Source organism: Tenrec ecaudatus, chromosome 1 (assembly GCF_050624435.1).
Source record: "Tenrec ecaudatus isolate mTenEca1 chromosome 1, mTenEca1.hap1, whole genome shotgun sequence".
NCBI lineage: Eukaryota > Metazoa > Chordata > Mammalia > Afrosoricida > Tenrecidae > Tenrec > Tenrec ecaudatus.
This window is the reverse complement of record NC_134530.1, coordinates 117,289,711-117,308,081: the sequence shown is the minus strand read 5'-3', so window position 1 is coordinate 117,308,081 and position 18,371 is coordinate 117,289,711. Positions and strand designations below refer to the sequence as shown.

Here is an 18,371-nt window from a genome sequence, read left to right as displayed (position 1 = left end):
AATAATGTAAATTAAACCCCTGTTGTGAAACGCTGTCAAGTTGTTGCAGACGCAAAGGGACTCTGTAGCAGAGCAAAACAGTGCCCAGTCCTAAGCTGTTCTCACAGTTTCTGTTATGTTGTTGAAGCACATCTTTGCAGCCACTCATCTTGTCAAGAGTCTTCCTCTTTTTCACTGCCCCTCTACTTTACCAAGCATGGCGTCCTTTATTAGGGACTGATCTCTCCTGATAGCAAGTCAACTTTCACTTTTTCACTTTTTCCCCTTCCTCCCCCATCCTCCCTCTCTCATGAACCCCACCTTCCCCTTACCCTCCTGGTCTGGCTACTCTCAATATTGGTCCTGAAGGGTTTACTGTCCTAGATTCCCTGTGTTTCCAACTCTTATCAGTACCCATGTACATGTTCTGGTCTAGCTGGATTTGTAAGATAGAATTGGGATCATAATAGTGACAGGGAGGAAGCGTTAAAGAACTAGAGGAAAGTTGTATGTTTCATTAGTACTATAGTATACCCTGACTGGCTTGTCTCCTCCCTGAGACCCTTCTTTAAGGGCATGTCCAATGGCCTACAGATGGGCTTTGGATCTCCACTCTGCATTCCCTCTCATTCACAATGATATGATTTTTGTTCTGGGTCTTTGATGATTGATACCCGATCCCATCGACACCTTATGATCACACATGCTGGTGTGCTTCTTCCATGTGGACTTTTTTGCTTCTCAGCTAGATGGCCACTTTTTTATCTTCAAGCCTTTAAGGCTCTAGATGCTGTATCTGTTGATAGCTGGGCACCATCAGCTATCTTCACCATATTTGCTTATATACCCGCTTTGTCTTCAGCGATCATGTCAGGAGGTGAGCATCATAGAATGCCAGGTTAATAGAACAAAATGCTCTTGCATTAAGGGAGTGTTTGATCTGCTACCTTAATACTAAACCTATAAATATATGTGTATATTTCTATTTCCCCATTGTAATATATAAATATATTTACAAATGTACCTGCCTATATTTAGACCTCTATAAATGCTCTTTGCCTCCTAGTTCTTTCTTCTATTTCCTTTATTTTTCCCCTTGTCCCACTATCATGTTATGCCTTCATTTGGGTTTCAGTAATTCCTTTTGGCTACATTGCCCTTGATCAAACCCTACCAGGCCTCCTACACCATCCTCGTCATCAATATTAGATCACTTGTTGATCCATTGTCCCTGGATTTGTTAACACCCACTTCCTTTCCCTTGCCTCCCCCTCTCCCATGTCCCCAACGGGGAAAAAAAAAATCATCGGTCCTTGTTGTTTTCTCTTCGGGATTGTTGATCCTGCCAATCTTATCTAGATAGACATGCAGAGACAATAATATACCAAAATCAAGGCAGAGCAAAACAAAGCAACAAAAAACCAAAATAATAACAAAAAGACAAAAAAAGAAAAGCCTATAAATAGTTCAAGGTCTGTCTGTTTACCTGTAGGAGTATTTTCCAGTCAAGTCTGATGGGGTGCTAAGCCCTGTCCCCAAAGTCTATTTTTGGTATTCAACGGGGATTTCATTGCTCTGCTCCACTTGCTATTCTGTTGCACACCCTTAGTGTTTCACCTCAGTGTGGTAGGGTCAGATCGGGTGCAATTCCCAAACTGTGTCTCCATTGTTGCTACCCATAGTACTATGGGTCTGTGAAGAACGTTGTGTCTCATGGTGGAGTCAGACCTATTGCCCTCTCTGTGCCTTGGCTGCTCTGAGCACAATTATCCTCAGGGCTTGGTGGGCCAGGATGTGCCTCTTTCTCCTTCCCCCTTCATTTGCTCCAGTGTGCTCTGATCAGACCTGTCCCTCTCCCCAAGCTGTAGCTTCAGTGCTGTCCTCTGGAGTGAATTCTTCTGGGGACGGGGGGAGGGTCTGTCCACATCATCTTTGCTTCTAAGGAGCATTCTGACCATACTTCTTCCAAGACTGATTTGTCTGTTCTTTTGACATCCCATGGTACACTCAATATTCTTTGCCAGCACCATATTCAAAGGCTTCAATTACTCCTCAATCTTCCTTATGCATTGTCCAACTTTCCATGCATTTGAGGTGATTGAAAATACCAAGGTTTGTCAGACAAATCTTAGTCCCCAGGGTAACATCCTTGTTTTTCAACCTTTTAAAGAGGTCTTGTACAACAGATATTCCCAATACAGTGCACCAGTTGACCTCTTGATTGCTGCTTCCATGAACATTAATTGTGGATCTGAGCAAAAGAAATCCTTTGCAACTTCAATTTTTTCTCTATCACTGGACTATGCAATGCAGTAGAGTAGTGAAAAAAAAGCATACTCTCTGGGATCAAATGGATGTTGCCCACTGGTCCAGATGTGAGGATTTGTGCTTTCTTTACATTGAGTGATAATCCATACTGAAAACTAATTATTGCTCTTGATCAGTAAGTGCTTCAAGTCTTCACTTTCAGCAAGCAAAATTGTGTCATTTGCATAATGCAGGCTGTTAATCAGCCTGTCCCAATCCTGTTGTATGCTCTTCGGATAGTGCAGCTGCTCAGGTGACTTGATAAGTGTATTGATTGAATAAGTATGATGAGAGGATACCCCCTTGATGCACACCTTTAATAAGTGCATAATACTATCAGTCATGTTTGATGTGGATATACAAATAGCATGGACTAATGGAGATATTAGTGGATTAGACAGCCAGAAATCTTGGTTGAATTTCCTCTTAATCATGCTTTTTTAAAAAGAACCACTTTATTGGGGGCTCGTACAATTCTTATCACAATCCATACATCCATCCATTGTGTCAAGCACATTCGTACACATGTTGCCATCATCCTCAAAACATTTGTTTTCTACTTAAGCCCGTGGTATCAGCTCCTCATTTTCCCCTCCTTCCCAGCTCCCCCCTTGATAATTAATAAATTATTATTATTTTGTCATATCTTACACCATCTGATGTCTCCCTTCACCCACTTATCCGCTGTCCATCCCCCAAGGAGGAAGTTATATGTAGATCCTTGTAATCTGTTCCCCAATTTCTCTCTCACCTTCCCTCCACCCTCCCGGTATTGCCACTCTCACCACTGGTCCTGAGGGGTTTATCTGTGCTGGATTCCCTGTGTTTCCATTTCTTATCTGTACCAGTGAACATCCTCCGGTCCAGCCGGATTTGTAAGGTAGAATTGGGATCATGATAGTGGTGGGGAAGAAGCATTCAAGAACTAGAGGAACAATGTATTTTGTCATTGCTACACTGTACCTTGATTGACTCGTTTCCTATCCACGGCCCTTCTGCAAGAGGATGTCTAATTTCCCACAAATGGGCCCTGGGTCCACACCTCACATGCCCCCTCATTCACAATGCTATGTGTTTGGTTTTTTAAAATTTTTCATCTTCGATGCCTGATACCTGATCCCTTCGATGCCTTGTGATCTCACAGGCTGGTGTGATTCTTCCATGTGGGCTTTATTGTTTCTAAGTTAGATGGCCCCTTGTTTATCTTCCAGCCTATAGGAACCCAGACTCTGTATCTTTATATAGCCTGGCACCATTAGCTTTCTTCACCGCATTTGCTTATGCACCCACTTTGTCTTCAGCGACTGTGTCGGGGTAGGCTGGTGTGCTTCTTCCATGTGGGCTTTTATGTTTCTCAGCTAGATGGCTGCCCATTTAGCTTCAAGCCTTTAAGACCCCACACACTATATCTTTTGATATCTGGGCACCATTAGCTTTCTTCACCGCATTTGCTTGTGCACCCACTTTGTCCTCAGCGATCCAGCCGGGACTCAATTATTTTTTATATAGTAATGAACAAGCATTCATCTTCTCCAACTCACCTTTCTATGTATATTATGTGGCATGTAAAAGATTTATAACAAAATACAGGAAAAATGTGCATGACAAAATCAACAATATTTATGCAAAAATATTTTGTATTAAAACTTCTGGGTTAGGACATAAATATTTTCTATTACTCAATTCCTTTTCAGATGTGAGTGTATTCTTTATAACTGTTGGCATTGACGGTGTTCTTCCTGTTTCCTGTGCCAGGGTTTCCCCGGTGACTTTGGAGACAGAGGTCCTGCTGGTCCTGATGGCAGTCCTGTGAGTACAGTTTGATTTCCTGTTTGCATAAAACGTCACCCAGACCCCATCCAACAGTGCTTGTCATCCTCCTCGTGTTCTGTGAACACACACTGCTAGACTGCTGTGCATTACTGTGCAAACTTAATCTGTTATTTTTCAATATTCACAGGAAGCCAAACATTTATTGTTGTGATTCTATTGTGATAGACAAGCACAGAATGAATTATGTTCATGACATTAAACATGGCTATTTCAGTAAGATATTAGAATCATATGATCACAATTCTGTCTTGTATGTTTTGAGGACAATAAGTAAGCATTCCATGCACATGAAAATAATAACAAGGCTCCTGTGAAAAATGGAATACTCGGTGATTGCTCTTTGGGACTGAGACTTGTCACTGCGCTTTCTAAATTTTTAGGATTTTACAGAGGTGCCTGTTTGGGGATTTTCCAGGTGTCGCTGGAAAGAGTTACAACCCTAAGAAGCACTAAATTATGTTTTCAAATACTGTGTCTGAATCACTATGATTTGATACCATGGAGGCAGTGCTGCCCTTTCCCCCCTCATAGTCCCTGAGAGCACAGCTAGTCCCTTCCCACTCACCCCTGTGCCATAGTCACATTCTTTTGGTAAGATTTTAAGCTGAACTATATTTGACATATATTGGATATAGTTCAATAAATTTATATTCAACAAAATCCAGATAGACTAAATTAGAAACAGTTCCATTTTCAGACACATGGAAATCACTCTGGTTTATGTTTTTAATTAAGTACTTATTGTTTTATTTCACTTTCTGAGCTATATTAGCTACTTCAGTGACATTAGACAAGGTTTTCTTTGCTATTAGGCACAGCAGATAAAGGTAGGGCAGATTTCCAAAGAAGTTGTTTACAATGCACATGCTATGGAATGTTGACTATTCTCCTCCTGCCTGTGATTCTGAAGGGGTTGCTCTTCTAAGCATAATAAAGTATTGTTTAGTTTTCTATTTAATTCCATTCATGGACTTCATTACCTAGTGTGAGGCTGTGTAACCTAATGTTTTTGTCAGTTAAATACACATGAGGTCTGCCCAGATTGGACGTGTACAATATTAAGCCTTCTCTTTTTAAATATATTTTTCATTTAATACATAATACAGTATTTCCTGAAGAGGGTTTTGGAGTAGAATATGAATTACCTTAGAGACTATTTATAATGAAAATAAGTTCAACAGATCTATCACAAATCAGCAGGGAAAATTAATATTGATAACTAAAATTCTTATACTTGCCTAAATATTTTTTGCAACAATATGGATAATTCCTTATGTTGATGTACTATTTGGAAAACCATGTAAACCTCTTACACATATGCTGTAGTCTCATTGTGATCTCTATCACCAAAGTGTAGAGACTGTAAATAGTGTGCTTCAAAGGAGTTGGCAGCGTTGTTATCAGTTTGAAAATGTTCTAACTCTAAGCTGGCCACATTTCTTCTCATGTAACATTTATAGGCTAGCTAGGCTTAGGATGCTGATCATTGACAACACTTTCTCCCTTTGTTTGATATATAGGAAGCATAGAGAAATTTATATCCTTGGCTCAGTGGCAGTCCGAGCATCCAGAAGCATGGAGCCAAGGACATTGAATAATACAAAGTGCTTCCGCAGATTTTAACTTCTGAAAAGTTCTGAAGCTAGATGTCATTGAAAATAAAATGTGCTATATTCTATACTAGGACATTTTATCTTCCTCTTCAGAAAATAGTCTTAGTGACTGGGACTCGGTGAAGTGTTTCAGAGTCATATTTCACCAACGTGCACATTTCTTTCCCACAGGGCCTTGTAGGCAGCATCGGCCCCGCCGGCTTTCCCGGACTTAGAGTGAGTATTCCTGAACATAGTCATCCTGATGACACGTTTGATTGTGCCATGTGTATGTGCTTAAAATTTTAGAAGAGGCCATTTTAGTGCCATTGTTGGATACCAACCTTGGTCAATGGATTTTCAAGTAGATCCACAACAGTACGAGTTAAGAAATGAATAATATTCTACAAAAGCCAACTATAGCTATATATTTATTTCGATTTGTATGTACATGTATAATGTATGCCTTTTTCATTGAAAGTATCTTAATCAAGATACAGATTCCTCAAGAGTACTTGAGATCAAAGAGCAGCATTTAGCCCAGAACAGAATGCAGGAGGATTGGTAAAGAAGGATGAGTGGAAACAGGAAACGGGGAGGAGGTGATAAGCGATGTCACTTGGTGGATGTTGCCATCATGGATGTGAAACAAAATGTGTATGAATTGTTGAACCGGAACTGTTCTGTAAACCTTTCAGCAAATTCACAGTAAGAAGATTTTTAAAAATAAAATCAGTATATAAAAAATAAAATTAATTAATAAAATTAAAATAATAAAAATCAGTATATGACATTAAGGAAAAAGATTTAAAATCATAAATATATGTGACTCTTTCTTACAGATGGTTATAAAAAAATCATATAGTGCTTCCAGACTTTGGCTATAAAATCAGATTGAATAGATCATTAGGATACCTTTCCTGAACAAACATAGGAGCTAGACTTCACAATGTTATTAAGCATTTTAATATCAAATTTATTATATGGAAAGAAAAAATGACTGTTATTTGTCAACTGAATCAATTTTTAAACAGTGAATTCACTTCTCATTGTCCTTGGAGTTTCTGGTACAGGCAATACACAGCTTGTTATTACGGAGGCTATCACCAAGTATTCAAGCTTTGTAGCTTTCCAGTGATCGAGCTCAGAATTTTCCACTGAAATGAACAGACTGCTACTTCTGTGATAGCTTCCTAAATATTTATTTCTCTCAGCCAAGCTTATAGTTCATCATTGGGGTATGAATTATAAATAGTTTAGTCTTTGTATAAATCTAGAGCCATATGGGTTAGTAGTCAGTTGAGCTAAAGAGGAAATTGACATACTTTTGTGAAATTTAATGTGAATAGAATCTTAATACCAAAATATTTACATTCATATGAAAGTGGGGCATGACTATGGGCAGAGCAAATTTTTCCTTAAAAATATATTGAGAACTTGATTTAACATGTAAAGTATCCATTTAAGACTCTAGAGCAGTGGTTCTCAACCTTCCTTATGCTGGCCCCCTTTAGTACAGTTCCTCATGTTATGGTGACCCCCCAACCTTAAAATTATTTTTGTTGCTACTTCATAACTGTCATTTTGCTACTGTTATGAATTGTAATGTAAATATCTGATATGCAATATCTATGTTCATTGTTACAAATTGAAATAATTAAAGCATAGTGATTAATCACCAAGCAATATGTAATTATATATTGTGAAATATTTATTTCTAATTTCTAATAAACTAAATTTTGTCTTGAAGCATAGTGTAGCAGGTATGTGGGCATATCTGCACGTGGGCAGACCCGCCTGGAGACGGATAGAGGAGTGGTGTCTCAGTTCCTAAGACCATGGGAAATATGTGTTTTCTGATGGTCTTAGGTGATCCCTGTGAAAGGGTCATTCGACCCCCAAAGGGGTTGCACAGCTTGGGAACCTCTGCTCTAGAGTTTTATAGCATAAATTACTGCCACGATATTTTTATTTTAAATTTGGACGCAGATTTCTTATTCAATATCTTGCCTCTACCGTCAGCCACTCCAAGGCATAAAGTGACAACGTGGTCAAAGAAACAATGAAATTCAGTTATCTGAACTGGGATGAAAATAAACTCAGCTAACAAGTTTTAGCTTATCACCTTTGGAAGACAAGAGTATGTCATTTAGGGTCAGAAGACCTGAGTGGGACAAAGATATTTAAACTTTTATCTACATGGTGGTCACAGAAACAGCAGCAGTAGCTCAGAAAGCTCAGTTTTAGTCATTTCTTTCTTTCATTTTTTTTTAGATTTAGTCATTTCTATGTGATATTCGCAAGTGTTTTTTATTTAATTCCCAGAATAACCCAACATCAATTAGCTCTAAGAGCTTGAGCCCAAAACTCAAAATTCTAATCACTGTACTATACCACCTTTAAAAAATTATACCTTACAATGCATATTATCTGTCTTAGAAGATTTAGCTAGTCTTTTGTAGAAACTGTGTACAAGTAAATTTCATTTATTCCAAAGGATACTGTTTCCCTTAGAATCCAATGCCGATAGTAGATTTATAGATAGTTCTAGGGTTAAACTTGTAGTCTTCTTAATAGTGGAAAGAAAACTGGACTCCAAAATATTCTCTGTAATACTTCATGTAATCCATCATCACTGATTTGTATTACTCCTGTTTTCTTAAAATAGTGCAATTATTATTACCTCCATTTTCTTTAAAATCAAAACCATGTGAGTATCTATTATGTAACAACTAAACCAATCCAAACCCTTGGAATTTATTCCAACACACAGATACCTCATGCAGACAACAGAAGTGTTCTATAGAGTTTCTTGGCTATCATTTTTATAGAAGCACATCTCTAGGACTTTTAAAGTTCCACTGAAGCACTGGCTGGTCTCAAACTGACAACCTGTAGGTTACTGGACAAGTGCAAGCCGTTTGCTGTATCCAACACTGGTGCACAACAAATCAGACAAGTCAAGGTTCGCTAACAGTGTTATTCCTGTGGGTTAGATGCAAGGAGAAAGGAACAGTTTATATCCTCTCTGAGAGGTAGAGTAGGCTCCAGCAAGGAGAGTCTTTTAAGTTTTGTGTTGAAAAGGGCTGTTTGACGGAAAATGTTGTGAGCAAATGCACAGTAGAGGGGAAATGAAGGTTAGGAAATGGAAAGGGGAATAGGTGAATCATAGCCCACGAACTATGAGGGGGTGGGGACACAGTGGAAGACGGTGCGCAGAACTGAAAGTAATGGGGAAGATGAGGAAGAACTTTATGTTTCCTGGTAATAGTTTGCTTTCCCAGAACTGAAGCCCCTGCATTCGCGCGCATGTGCTCCTTTCCAGCAGGTAGCGGCTCTGACAAGAGATGCTATTGCTTTCTCTACATGACCTGTTGCGTTCATCTGCATGTTGTTTCGGTAGCTACACTGGAGACAGTAATTGTGGCCTCAGAGTGGGATGGAGTGGTGATGAAGTCCAATGCAGGCTCACTGTCCTTTTCTCCTACACTCCTACTGACGTCACTGGTCATGCTCCTGGGACTTTGCCAGTGGTCGCACTTTTATATAAACAATCGATTCTTGGGCTCTGTGTCTTGAACTGCTTTGACTCCAAGTCCTCTGTTACTTGTAGCTGTTACTGATAGGCTCTTCTGCCTCTGGTGCTATGTCCCAGGCATATTCAGCTAAGCTACTGTGTTTGAAAGCATGTCTTCTATCTGATCCATTTTCTCATGCTTCGGGAGTGTGGTATGTAGGGGAATGCTGGAAGAATTTCAGGTAACCTTTATAGAACTGGAGGGCTCAATTTCAGAAGGCTGCGATTTTTCTTTACGATGTAGGTTTTGTTCAGATCTCCTATTACTGTTTTGTGATTTTTCTTGAGGAATCACTAAAATGTAAAAAAGGGAAGAATGTTTGCAAAACAAATTCTTTTGAAGACAGCAGTTATGCACAGTGATTATTCACTGAAATAAGAGTTAAGAATATCATTTTATATATGAGAAAAACAACAGAACCCAAAGAAACAGATGCTTATAAGTAAGGTAACTTTTTCTGTACTTACATGGTTCATTACTATTTCATTTTCAAACATATGTTTATTGTATTTTTGAGCCCATTTTAAGTTTTTAAGCTATGAACTTTGAAGCATGCTGAACTGTGGATAAACTGAACACTGTAATTATAAGAATAATTATTTCCTATTGACAGAATTTAGAATTACAAGCAATGATGTATTAATATTACATATCTATTAAGTTGGAAAGTATTACCCTTCTTCTCTCACAGTCCCATATATTTCAGGATTAAACACGTTGGAAATATTTATCTCAGTTATACTTTACAGACATTAGGATGCATCCAGAAATAAGGATGTCATATTTTCCATTTTGAAATTTGCATGTAAATGTTGTGTATTAGAAATGCTCTGCTATGTTGGGAGATGGAGTTCTCGAGGTCAATGTTGTAAATTTACTTTTAAATTCAATACTTTCTATTTATTCATGTTAACTATTTAGTCTTTACTTGTTTATTTCAAAATGATGTGTCAGCTGTTTTGGTAGGTCTTTGAAGTTAAAAACATAATGAATAGACGCATTTTGACCTCACAGAACGTTCAAAGTCGAGAGACAAGCAGAGTCTAGTGTCGTGGATAGAGGGGCATGCCAGCATGGCAGCTCTTTTCAAAGGCTTGGCCCAAAGGACAACGGAGAGCCCATCTGATTTGAGAGACAGGGTCATGAAGGGGGTGGAGAAAATGAAGGGAGATGAGACCGAACTGGTTAGTGACACCTGGAAGTAGGATTTGCGATGCTTTTCTAAGGCATTTGGATACTAAGTGAAATGGTTGGAGAAGCATCAGAGATTATTAAAGCAATAATTTCAGCATGTCAAAAATACAACTTTTAAAATTCCTTAACATGTGGATATCATAAAAGGGAAGATTGGCCCAATATGGTCTCAGAGGATAAAGGGAGAGATGCCAGATTACAAGAGCTGATTTAAGGCTCATGCTTGGAGGGGATTGCAGTTATAGTTCTGCTTTGAGGAGTCTTGCTTTGGATCAGTGAACTGAGAAAATTGACAATAGCGATGATGTCCTTTTTGTCTTTGTCTTTATTTTCTCGATGCAAGTTCAGTGTCTGCTCTATATTATATTCAATAAGTGTCAAATGATGGAAGAATGAGAAAAGCCCAGAGTAAAATGTTTATTTTTCACCACTCACTTTACCCTTCAAATTATGGGAAATGGTCTCAGTCTATAAATTCAGATCATGAAATCAAATGTCTAGAATGCCCAAAACATAGTAACTGCTCAAAAATATTTGCTGAATAAAGGGGTGAAAGAAAAATTGAAGGCTGACAAGATGTTTAGTAAACATTTCTCAGGTGCAGGACACTGATGCATACGCTTTGTCTTTAAGACACTCTCTAGTGGATGAGGGCGTGCAAGTGAGGTGGCCTGGACTGCATCCCAGGAGGGAAGGGTCCTCCTGTGGACTCGAGGAGTGGGAGAAGACGTCGAGAAATAAGACCGTTAGGCTCGGATTTGAAAGTTGTTATGATTCATAAATGGAGGGAGGAAAAGAAGAGCTGAGTAGCAAGGCATCCATGGGGCTATGGGGAGATGACTGAGCTAACGATCGCTCCATTGAATAATGAATTAGCTTTATCACATTGTCTTTCCATCCTAGTGGATGCTTAATGTGCTTTCTTTCTTACTGCTTTCCAGGGCAGTGTTGGGCTTGTAGGATCAATTGGACCTTCTGGAATTCCTGGCCCAATGGTATGGTTCTATTTGAAAAATGAACATTTCCCCATAATGTGTTTATAGTGTCACAAACATCACTTTTTTTCTTCTAGGGTCTCTCAGGGAATAAGGGGCTGGCTGGAATCAAAGGTGATAAGGTGATTTAAATGTTTACATTACCATAGAGATTATTTCTTAGCACATTTCTTCTCTTGAGCCAAAATAATGTGTTAAACATTTTGGTTATATTTACTAGGTCTAATCTATATTATAAAGTTTCTATTAAATTTTCTCAGGAGTAGGAAAACCAGATCATTTAATACTGAATATTTTATTACATAATATTGCCATGTTTGCCGTGGATAAAGTGTCTTTGTATGGAATTGTACTAGGGTGAACAAGGCATGGCAGGAGAACCGGGAGAATTGGGGTATTCTGGAGACAAGGTAACTTTTCTCCCATTACTTGGATATCAATACATAAAAAGCAGAGAATGTGTATTGTCTTCAAAAGAAAAAGTATTCATTATTTTAACCATGTATTTTGTTGACGTGTTCTGACAGTATTGGTTTATATGTTTTGTTTAAAGCAATTTCCTAAGTTCTTTGACCACTTATGTGAATGTTTACTACTGTGTAAATAAAGGCATCACTGCCTTCCGTGGTATAATAGCTGTTCCCTTCTGGGCTCTGCTCCACTTTTAGGGAGTCGTCGGTTTGCCAGGACCTCCAGGAATGAGAGGCAAGCCGGGATCCTCAGTAGGTTTGACCTTTACTTTGTTTTCCTGATTAACTGAGTGCATGCCACAGCGTGAGTCTTAAAAGTTGTTGGTGCTAATAGGATATTGGAGTTCGAATTTAAGCCTACCCTTGAGATATTTGCTCTAAAATATAACTGACTCCTCAAGCACTGAGCTCACATTTCATTGACTCCTGGACCTCACCTTCCTACCTCCTCATCTCAGGCCAGAGTCGAGTGTATGGGAATCTTAACTCGCTAGTGTGTATTATTTCCTTAGATTGTTGACAGATAATTTAGTGAAATGACATGCATTAATCCAGGAATTTAAAGTACTTTAAATAATATTTTCCAAATAGCTTTGTCATTAAGGAAAATTCAGAAGGAAAAGGATCATTCATACTCTCATATTGATGATCATTGGGTACAAAGTAATTGGAAAACACCATTATCATAAAAACCAAGTTTATTCGACTCTTGGCGATCTATAGGACAGGATAGAGTTGCAATTGTGCATACCTGAGACTAAATATTTGGGGGAGTAGAAAGCCTCATCTTCCTCCCTTGAAGCTGCTGGTGGCTTTGAACTGCTAACCTTGAGGTTTGCAGCCCAAAGTGTAACCATCACACCACCAAGGTTCCTACCATTATCAGATTCAATGCAAAATCCAGCAAAATATATAAAATATTGGATAAATAGCATGATTTATATAAAAGATTAAGATATGTGCTGTAAAAGGAATAAGGGCAGCATCTGACCTCCTCTAATGTCCTGGGGGCAGGAGACTCAAACTCATCAGCCCATGGCCAATTCATATAAGACTAAGATCAGAGATGGCTCTGCCCTCTTAGTTTTCTTATCAGTTCTGCCACCACCCATCTCGCCCATAGCACGCTCCACTTCTTAGCTGGGTAAGACAATTCTTTGCATGGCCACACAGAATTCACTAACCACACAATTATAGGCCTTCTGAGAGACATCCACCCTGGATTCCCTGTGCCTCCAGCTCCCATATGCACCAGTGTACAGCCTCTGCCCTATCTGGTCCTGCAAGGTAAAATTAGGATCATGGTAGTTATGGGGAGGAAGCATCCAGGATCTGGGGGAAAGCTGTGTTCTTCATCGGTACTACATCGCACCCTGACTGACCTATTTCCTCTCCTAAACCCCTCTATGAGGGGATCTCAAGTGGCCAACAAATGGGCTCTGGGTCTCCACTCTGCACTTCCCCCTTCATTCACTATGGTATATATATATATATATTTTTTTTTTTCGCATGATGCCTTATACCTGGTCCCTTTGGCACCTCGTGATCACACAGGCTGGTGTGCTTCTTCCATGTGGGCTTTGTTGCTTCTGAGCTAGATGTCCGCTTGTTCACCTTCAAGCCTTTAAGACCCCAGATACTATTTCTTTTGATAGCCAGGCACCATCAGCTTTCCTCACCACATTTGCTTATGCACCCGTTTGTCTTCAGCGATTGTATCATGGAGGTGTGCAGCCAATGACATGATTTTTTGTTCTTTGATGCCTGATAACTGATCCCTTCAGGACCACATGATCACCCAAGCTGGTGTGTTCTTCCATGTGGGCTTTGTTGCTTCTGGGCTAGATGGCCGCTTGTTTATCTTCAAGCCTTAAAGACCCCAGACACTATCTCTTTTGATAGCCGGGCACCATTAGCTTTCTTCACCACATTTACTTGTTCACCCGCTTTGGCTTCAGCAGTTGTGTCCGGAGGGTGAGCATCGTAGAGTGCCAATTTAATAATAGAAAGTATTCATGCATTGAGGGTCCTTCACCACCTTAATATCAAACCTATAAATATAGACACTTAGATCTATTTCCCCATCCTCATATATATATTTGCAGATGCATGTCTTTGTCTAGACCTCGATAAATTCCCTTTGACTTTTTCTTTATGGTACTTAATGGTTCTTAATTTTCTTAATGGTACTTAATGCCTTTTTCTTAATGGTACTAGATCCCCTTTCCTAATCCTGAGATGGCTCATTCTGTATCCAGTTTTCAACTCACTGTCATGGAGTTGATTCTGACTCAGGAGAGACCCCATAGACTAGAACTGTTCCTTTGAGTTTCTGAGGTTGTAAATGCTTACGGGAACAGACAGGCTTCTCTTTGGTTTTACTAAGTTTTCATCCTGGACTCCCATCAGTTTAACCCAATTCTCGTTGTACCTAGGGTTAAGCTGTGGAACTGAATCTTAGAATACTCCAAAATACATAATCAATTAATATTAGAATTGCTATAGTAGTTTCTGTTTATTAAGGATGATACTAAGTAAAAAAAAAAAAAGAAGAATGATACTGAGCCATATAACAAGGATGTCCAAGATCTGTAGTAGTTGGGAATATAAGACTCTGTGGGAGAAAGATGATCCTTTCCAATCTGAAAATTGATTATGCAAGAAATAATAAGAGTTAAATGAAAGATTTCAAAGGGTATTTCAGCAAGATAAAACAATGCATTAAAATTAAGTGTGCGAAGACACAGTTAGAAATCCAAAAGGGAAGACCATGTTTGACATTTTTTAAAGAATTAAACACAAATCCCAGGCTCAATTTGCAATATTAAAGTATTTTATAGGAAAAATATTGTACAATGCATAAAGCATCAAAGGACAATAGAAGTAAAGCACAGAGTCACTGTACCAAAAAAGAAATGAGTGCTGTATGTTTCAGAGGTGGCACATGATGGAGAATCAGTAGTGCTGCACAGGAGGCATTGCGAAAAACAGGCTCCAAGAGTTGATGGAACATCAACTGAGATCTTTCAACAAACAGATGCGCTGCTGGAAGGACTCGTCATTTATGTCAAGAACTTTGGGCAGAAGCTACCTGGCTAACTGACTTGAAGAAATCCATATGTGTCCCAATTCCAAAGAAAGGTGATTCAAAGGAATTCGGGAATTACCTAACAATATCATTAATATTGCACTAAGTAAAATTTGCTGAAGATAATGGAAAAATGGTTACAGTAAATTATCAACAGGGAACTGCCAGATTCAGAGGCAGGTGTGGAATGAAGGATGTCACTCCTCTTGTCAAATGAAGCTTGATTAAAAACAAAGAATCTTAGAAAGGTGTTTACTGGTGTTTTGTTGACAACGGCATTTCCCTGTGTGGATCTTAATGGATAGCCTGGCAACGGATGGGAACTACACGCTAGTTAATTGTGTTCATGAAGGACCTGTACAGACACCAAGAGCCAGCCCTCCCCAAAGAAGGAAAGATAGCACATGATTTAAAATCAAGAAATGTGTGTGTTGGCATTGTATCCTTTCACCACACGTCTGTAGTCCACATGCTGAGAAAATAATGAAAGAACATGGACTTATGAAGGAGAACTTGGCGTTCGCATGAGAAGAATTAGACTAAAAGCCAGTCATGGACAATGACACAAGCTTGCTTGCTGAAACATGAAGTGCTTACTGATGAAGGTGAAACACTAGAGACTTCAATATTGGTTACATCTCAACCAAAAGAAAGCAAAAACCCTCACAGTGAGAGCAATAAGCAATGTCAAGTAAACAGAGAAAATACCGAAATTCTCAAGGACTTTATTTTGCTTGGATCCACAATTCGTGTCATTCAGGGTAGCAGTCCCGAAATCAAATAACTTACTGCCCTTGGATGATTTACTCCAAAAGACCTCTAAAGAGCAGAGCTAGCACTTGGAGTACCCTAAGGTGTGGTCTTTTAAACCACCTTGTATACATGGGAAGGACAACGAATAAAGGAGACCAGAAAAGAACCCATGTCTCTGAATGATGATGTTTTCCAAGAATACTGAAAATACCATGGACTGCCAGAAGAGTAACCATATCTGTGGCCGAAGAAGTACAGCCTGAATGTTCCTTAGAACACAGGTTAGGGAACTTGCATCTCACATACATTGGACACATTAATAGGAGGTTCCAGTCCATAGAGAAGGCCATCTTGACTGGTAAAGAGGGCCAGCGAAAAAGAAGACCACCGTTAAGATGGACTGGCACAGGGATGCCAACAATGGACCCTAACATCATAACGGTAGGAGGATGGCAGCAGTGGGCAGAGCAGGGTCGGTTCTGTTGTGCCTGGATCCCTGGGCACGCTGACTTGATGGAGCCCAATTGCAGCAGCATGAAGATGAAGGTCCTCTTCCAGAGGGGTTTGCACTCTGGATTAGGGAAACTTTTGCTCTGTTTCAGAAAAATAGAGGAAACTATCCTTCTGATGTTAAGAAAAGCTCCTGCCTTAAGAACAGAAAAAATATAATAGAGTCACATATTGGTTCCCCCCCCCATGTTTTAGCTATAAGTATTTTGCCATTTTTAGAAGTTTGCTTAAGTATTACTCAGGTTTTTGTTTTCTAAAAGCTCCTTGAAAACATAGTTTTTCTGTTGGTGGACTGATATTACAAAAAACCTTCGAAGTGAAGTTTTTCAAGGTGGGGAATGATTTTATGTTTTTAATTATTTGATCATTTTCCTTCTGTGGATTGGTGCTGAGCTGCTAACTGCAAAATCGGCAGTTCAAACCTACTAGCTGGTCCTTGGAAGATGGATGGCCAGTTTGCTTTCATAAAGAGTTAGTCTCGGAAACCCCATGCAGGCTCTCCATGTGCCCAGGGGCAGTTCTACGTTATTTTACAGGGTCCCTATGAGTCGGCCTCCACTTCACGGAAGTGAGTAAAATTTAGCTACTGGGTTGAGTATAGCCACTAGAAGGCACCAAAGAGAACCCCATCTCTCTGAGAAAGGTATTTTTTCATGTGAGACGATAGAGATCCTAGGGGTGGAGTAACAGCAATCTAGCTGAGAGGAATTACTAAGAGGGAGAAGAAGGCTAATCCTGATTGTGGTGCAGGAGGAAGGTAAAAGGGAAGAGAGGAAAGCTCTAGGAAGCAAAGCGATGGATAGAAGTATAGCCCACGTGGAAGAAGCACCCCAGCCTGTGTGATCACAAGGTGTCAATGGGACCAGGTATCAGGCATCAGAAGACCCAAAACAAACGACCGAAAAAACATTGTGGAGAATGAGAGAGGTCAGAGCAGAGACCCCAAACCCATCTGTAGACAATATGACTTTCCCTCACAGAAGGGTCACAAGGAAGGGATGAGTCAACCAGGGCACTGTCGAGCACTAATGAAACACACAATATTCCTCTGGTTCTTTGAGGCTTCCTCACCCTGCACCATCATCACCCCAGTCCTGCCTTTAAGTTCTTGCTAGACAGGAGCATGTGCACTGATACAGATAAGAGCTCACGGCACATGGAATCCAGGACAGATAAACCCCTCAGGAACAGACATGGGACTAGCCATACCAAAAGAGCAGGGAAAAGAAGGGAGGGTGCCACATTGTAACTGAGTACAAGGATTGATGCATAACCTGCTCCAGGGAGACAGACACCAGAAGCGTGAGTGAAGGGAGACAGTGGTCAGGGTAAGATATGAAAATGAAATAATTTATAATTTATCACGTGGGTGGTGGGGTGGTGGAGCGAGAGGGGAAAAAGAGGAGCTGATACCAAGGGCTCAAATAGACAGTAAATGTTTAGAAAATGATGATGGCAACCTAAGTACAAATATGCTTGATACAATTGATGCACGGGATGTTTTAAGAGCTGTAAGAGCCCCCAAAAATGATTTTTTAAATATCTCCCTTAAATACTGATTCTGGGAGATCACTGTTTTTGCTTATTTGAAAAGGGGAGGAAAAGTGTTTTCATAATTACTTTGTGTTAATTGTGTTAGCTGTTTATGAGAAAGGGTTTAGTAGTGTACACGGAGAATGTCCTTTGAAAGTGGATAATTTCATATATGTCTTCTAATTTTCATTGGACTTGAAGCCTATTGACATCAAATGAATGCTTGTAGAGAAATGTGTGATGACAGAAACAACAAGTTCAAACAAGGGCGGCACCACAGAACCGGCCGCCCCTGCTGTCCTTTCTCTTCTCTTGCGAGGATTGCCAGTCCTCGGAACATTCAGGCCCTCTGCCCACTCCTTCACCTGTTCGGTTCCTCTCCAGCCCTGATTCACAATCCTTAAGAAGAATTTCATAAACTGGCTTCAGAGAGATTGAAACAAAATCTTCAAAACTTTTGTTAAAAAAGCAAAACACTCAGGGGAAATCTAGGGACAGTAGGGCAGATACGAAGAAGGGATCAAAATTGGTGACTGTTC

The 18,371-nt window shown here is 39.7% G+C and overlaps 1 protein-coding gene across 2 annotated transcripts in view; it reads left to right on the top strand.

Annotated features, from left to right (window-relative positions):
• COL24A1 (collagen type XXIV alpha 1 chain) overlaps positions 1-18,371 on the top strand; it is a 400,055-nt gene that overhangs the window by 129,476 nt on the left and 252,208 nt on the right. For both annotated transcript variants that reach the window (XM_075557916.1, XM_075557926.1), the window contains exons 13-18: positions 4,042-4,095; positions 5,904-5,948; positions 11,425-11,478; positions 11,556-11,600; positions 11,835-11,888; positions 12,147-12,200. In XM_075557916.1, coding sequence (XP_075414031.1) covers positions 4,042-4,095; positions 5,904-5,948; positions 11,425-11,478; positions 11,556-11,600; positions 11,835-11,888; positions 12,147-12,200 — 306 coding nt within the window. The remainder of the gene's footprint in view (positions 1-4,041; positions 4,096-5,903; positions 5,949-11,424; positions 11,479-11,555; positions 11,601-11,834; positions 11,889-12,146; positions 12,201-18,371) is intronic.